The 4,960-nt window shown below is 28.5% G+C and overlaps 1 protein-coding gene across 1 annotated transcript in view; it reads left to right on the top strand.

The window, feature by feature from the left end:
- Window positions 1-1,546: 1,546 nt before the first annotated feature.
- The window catches only part of LOC106786541 (acetylcholinesterase-like), a 10,288-nt gene continuing 6,874 nt past the window's right edge, over window positions 1,547-4,960 (top strand). The window contains exons 1-2 of the mRNA XM_014748042.1: window positions 1,547-1,984; window positions 3,484-3,757. Of these exons, the coding sequence (XP_014603528.1) occupies window positions 1,811-1,984; window positions 3,484-3,757 (448 nt within the window). The 5' untranslated portion in view covers window positions 1,547-1,810. The remainder of the gene's footprint in view (window positions 1,985-3,483; window positions 3,758-4,960) is intronic.

Genomic DNA, 4,960 nt, shown 5'->3' on the forward strand with positions numbered 1-4,960 from the left:
AAGTATATGGAAACTCACAAGTCCCATTTTTTACCTATCCAGCATCATTTTTGTTACCACTGGGACCACCCCATTGGACGATAGTAGATATAATACTTAACGCGATAACGGTACGATACTGTCAAAGAATACACTATTCATAATAAGTGTATAATAACATTTTAAATAAATATATTAAATTTTTAATGTATAAACATGTGTGTGTGCCTTCAGAAATGCGTTTTTTATACATATATATTTTAACAAGTAGAAGAAAATCAAAAGGAGTAGATGATAAATCCAACGATGATTACCTATAACAAAAAGAAAACTATATTAATCATACAATCAAAAGTGATAGAATAGCCTAACATACAAATCGTCCAGTTCGCAGAGATGCACTTTTCAACTGCATTTTTTATTTATTTTTATCAAATCTCTATTTACCGTTGTAATGAAATTAAATTTATACGCGTGATTTTACATTTACATAAAATATATAAAAATAAAGAAATAGGAAAAGTACAAATATTAAAAGTTACTACAAAAAATAATATCTATTAAATATTATGAAATACTTTTAAGCTGAATTATATAGAAAAGAAACAAATTGCAAATTTAATAAAATACGATAAAAATGACAAATTTTAAAGACGGAACATGAAACAAGAAATTACCGTAATATTTACCGAAAGTTATTTAAGCTTTAAAATTTAATATTACGAAAATTTTAATATTTTTCACTCTAACTAACACACATGCATCTATTGGACGATATAGACACGAATTTGGTGTCCGAAGGAGATGGAATGGTCCATCATCTCCAATTACAACTACAAATTAATGACGAGCAAAAAAGTAATATAATAAAATATGATGCTGGATAGATAAAAAAAAGGGACTTGTGAGTTTCTATATACTTCATCACAAGAAAGTTGGCATAGAACCGCAACAGCAGAAAAAAATGAATATATTTACCTATTATGTAGTATACATTATGAACAATTAACTTATTTCTTTTCACTACCCTATACGTTGTTACTTTGGAAATAAACTTTAAATTGTCCCCTGCAGGGTAATTTCATTGTTTTCAAAGTGCGCTTGCGCCTTGAATTTGTGCTTCTGCATGTGTATAACATATCTCCCACTTATGACTTTGCCATTTTATAATTATTCAAAATATAATAATCAATTTCAACTAATTAACGATAAATAAAAAATATTTGATAAAATTAAAGTTGAGCAAATAGTGAGTAATTAAAAGCACTTATTAATTTTTTTCTGCTGGTAAGGTGTCCGGCCAGCGTTTCTACGGTAGCGTTATAGTTTTTTATAATTTTAATTACCGATTGTATGTCGGTAAAGTCGGAAAAGTCAAAAAATATACCGGGGGTTATTTTTATCAATAATGATCTGGTCTCCCGAAAGTACCCGCGAAAAACGTGGTATAACGTTGACGTAAATCGGAATTCGACGAAAATGGTTAACAAAGTTGGCTCGGGAAGGGGAGTAAAGGATAAAAAAGGGGGTTGAACAATAGGGGTTAGCCAGGAAAGTTAGGAAAGTGAGGTCAAAGAGCGCAAGTCTCAGGTTCCGTACCGCGTCGTTTATGAGCGGAACGTAGAGTAAGTTGTGGAAGGTGAATGTAGTCACGCGAACTTTATCATTCTGCAGTGTAGCTTAGCAGTAACAAAAGGAAAAACCTTTGGGAAAAAATAATACCTCTTTGAAATTTATCGAAGTTATATATTTTAAAAAGAGAAAAAGAAAAGGGGAGGGGTCTTAACAAATTCTTTATTTTCATTTGTTCAAAAAGAAAGAAAGGAACAAAATGAAAGGTCCTTGTTTAATCCTATTAATTTTCATTCAACGCGTCGTTTATATCTGCATCCTTCTCGATAGGATTTCCTTCAGTTATAGTCAAAATACTTACGCACGACAAGGTCTAGCTCGTGATCCACCCACTGTCAGGATACCTAATCAAGGAATACTTGCTGGCAAAGAGGTACTACTTTATTATTATTATTATTATTATTATTGTATTTCTTTTGGTTTTGTAATAATTTAGTTAATGAAATATTGTCTTAACGATGGATTTATGAAACATTTGTTATTCCAATCACTATCGTGGAATATTTTCTCTTCAATACAGCATTGTAACTTATTTTATCCGACTTTGTTTCTTTATTGAAATATAAATAAGTTATATTTGAATGTATTCGAAATAATATATTGTGTTCCGATATTAATCACAAATCTCCCATCATCGGTAAACTTCAATATTTCTTATCTCTCAGATGAATTTATTTAAAATGAAACAAAAGAAAAAAAAAGAAAGAGCTTTTAAATGTTACGAAACTGATCAACTAACTGCGCGATTCGTGTATTCCAATTTGAAATTCATTTTCCGTTTGAAAGTTTAACCAAAGTGTTTTCAGATTAAATATTCTCACCCTCTTTATATAAAGGAACCCCCCGTGTTTAAATTTACATTTAAATAGGAACACGTGCGAACATTTTATGTTATTTGAAAATTAATGAGATGGATATTCCTCTTTTTTCCCACATATTTATTTCCAAATCGTTCCATTTCTCTTTACAAATAAATGAAGAAATGTTTTTCCTGTCTAAAGTAATCAATTATCCTTTCAGATCCTAACCATAATCGTTTATAAACGATATTCCCAGTTTTCTTATATATAATGGAACGAGAAACAATTCCCCTATTTCATTCTTCAATTCTTTTCATACTTAGAATTTCGACGCATAAGCTTGACTAATGTTCAAATCTATATACGTGTATGTGAATGTACATGTGTGTGTGTGTGTGTGTGTGTGTGTATAGATTCGCGAAGATAGACGATGAGTCAGAAAAACGATGATACTTTTAACGATGATACATATTGGGAAGAATGTAAATGATGATTAAAAAAAGGAGAAGTTAAATTTTATATACACGAAATAATTATTCACAATTTTTTAAAGATCATTGATACGAAATTTAAATACAAAATTAACGACTACGCAAATTCAACTCGAATCGCGAGTAGAAGTCGCATAATCAAGACTGCCATCTGAATTTCAACGTTGCGATTATTTTCTTTCAACTAAAAATATTTTTTTCTTAATAATCTTTTGGCCTAACTTTTATATTGTTACGATTTTATGTATTATTCACATTTTTATGGATTTATGAAAGGTCCGTGTTCCATTTACAATTTATTTATCACATTTTTACAATTAACCGAACATATAATTTATTTTCTATGTATATTTTTTTTTAAGAAATCATAATTATTAGAACATATATATATGGGATATGACATAGATTTTTGTTGAATTAAAAGAAAAAAAAAAAAAAAGAAAAAAGTAATATATCCCCGATGAAAAGGTGAACAAGAAAACACGTGAAATTTTATTTTTATATCATCGTCGTAGAAATAAAAGTAAAAAAAGGGAATGTAATCTAACGAAACGATATGGTGTTGATCTTAATTCATTCAGGTGATCATAGGTAGAGGTCAAAAGGTGATACAATACCTTGGCATACCTTATGCTCAACCTCCGATAGGACAATTACGTTTCTCCGTACCAGTAACGGATCCTCTTCCATCCTGGAATGGAATACGAAACGCCAGTGAATATGGTCCATCATGTCAGCAAGTATCAAATCGTTTGAAACTGCATGAGAAGCTTTATGCACGATTACTACCACCTGACCAACCTGATCCTGGTATGAGCGAGGATTGTTTGTTTCTAAACATTTTCTTACCCGATGGTAAGTTCACTTATATTATTCATTTCGAATTATCATTACTTATATTTAAAAACAAAAATTATAATAAAATAAATGAACGATAATGGGTGTCATAAAAAAATATCTGTCGAAGAAAATTATGATATTGGAATTTTATAGTATCGTAAAGGAAAATATATTTACTATATGAATATTATATAATATATAATAATTATATAATATATAAATTTAATAGTTATAGGATAAAGAAAGTTATATTGCAACGTATTATGCATGCAAATCCTAATAAATATTTCACGAGTAGCAAACAAATAATATGTTAACACACGTTGAAATGTAAATTAATTAGTAAAAAAAAAAAAGGATATTACTTTTCTATAATTCCTAATACGTAATAATGAATAATTAAATTCGGGAGTCGATTAATATCTAATTATTCTAATGCATAAACATAATTTGTTTAAAATACTTATTCGATGTTAATAACGCGCCTATTAAAAATTAACAAAGAGAAATAAAATATTCGATTGTATATTTATATATAGCAAAGGTTAAATCTAATAATTCTAATTTAATACATATAATATATATTAAAAAGTACAAATCAAATTCGAAATGTCAATGACTTATTTTTACGTTAAGCAACCAGATCAAAATTTCGTTTTAAACAAAAATATAACGCATGAGAAAAAAAATGTATAATGATTAATATAATTCTAAATAATAAGAAAAAGGACAAAATTCGACGAATGAGAAATTCCGTGCGCGCACAAGAACACAATTAAAAATCATTGTCGAACATAAATCTGTGACGTCAGGAGTATATTTAAAAACTCACATCAGTTTCATTTATCGCTATATCTACAATATTTCTTTCTCGTTCTCTTTTTCTCTCTCTTTCTCACTCTCATACATACTATATATATATATATATATATATATATATATATAAGAACAATATCGGATGATAGTAATAGTTTAGTCGATCATGGATAAAACGATTCACATTCGTGAGTCATCATTATATTTTCTTCTATATTCTCAATGCGGTATGTATATCTATTATATCAACGAATAAGATTACTTTTAAAGACGATTCAGAGACAAGAATATTTAACCTTGATTCATCAGAGCCCAAGGCCAATTTATTATACAATTTTTTTTTTTTCTTTTTTTTTTTTTCAAACGAGACACGACGTAGAAAAAGAAAATAAAAAGAATCAA

The sequence above is a fragment of the Polistes canadensis genome, unplaced genomic scaffold (genome assembly GCF_001313835.1).
Source record: "Polistes canadensis isolate GaletaPanama2010 unplaced genomic scaffold, ASM131383v1 scaffold_3, whole genome shotgun sequence".
NCBI classification, from domain to species: domain Eukaryota; kingdom Metazoa; phylum Arthropoda; class Insecta; order Hymenoptera; family Vespidae; genus Polistes; species Polistes canadensis.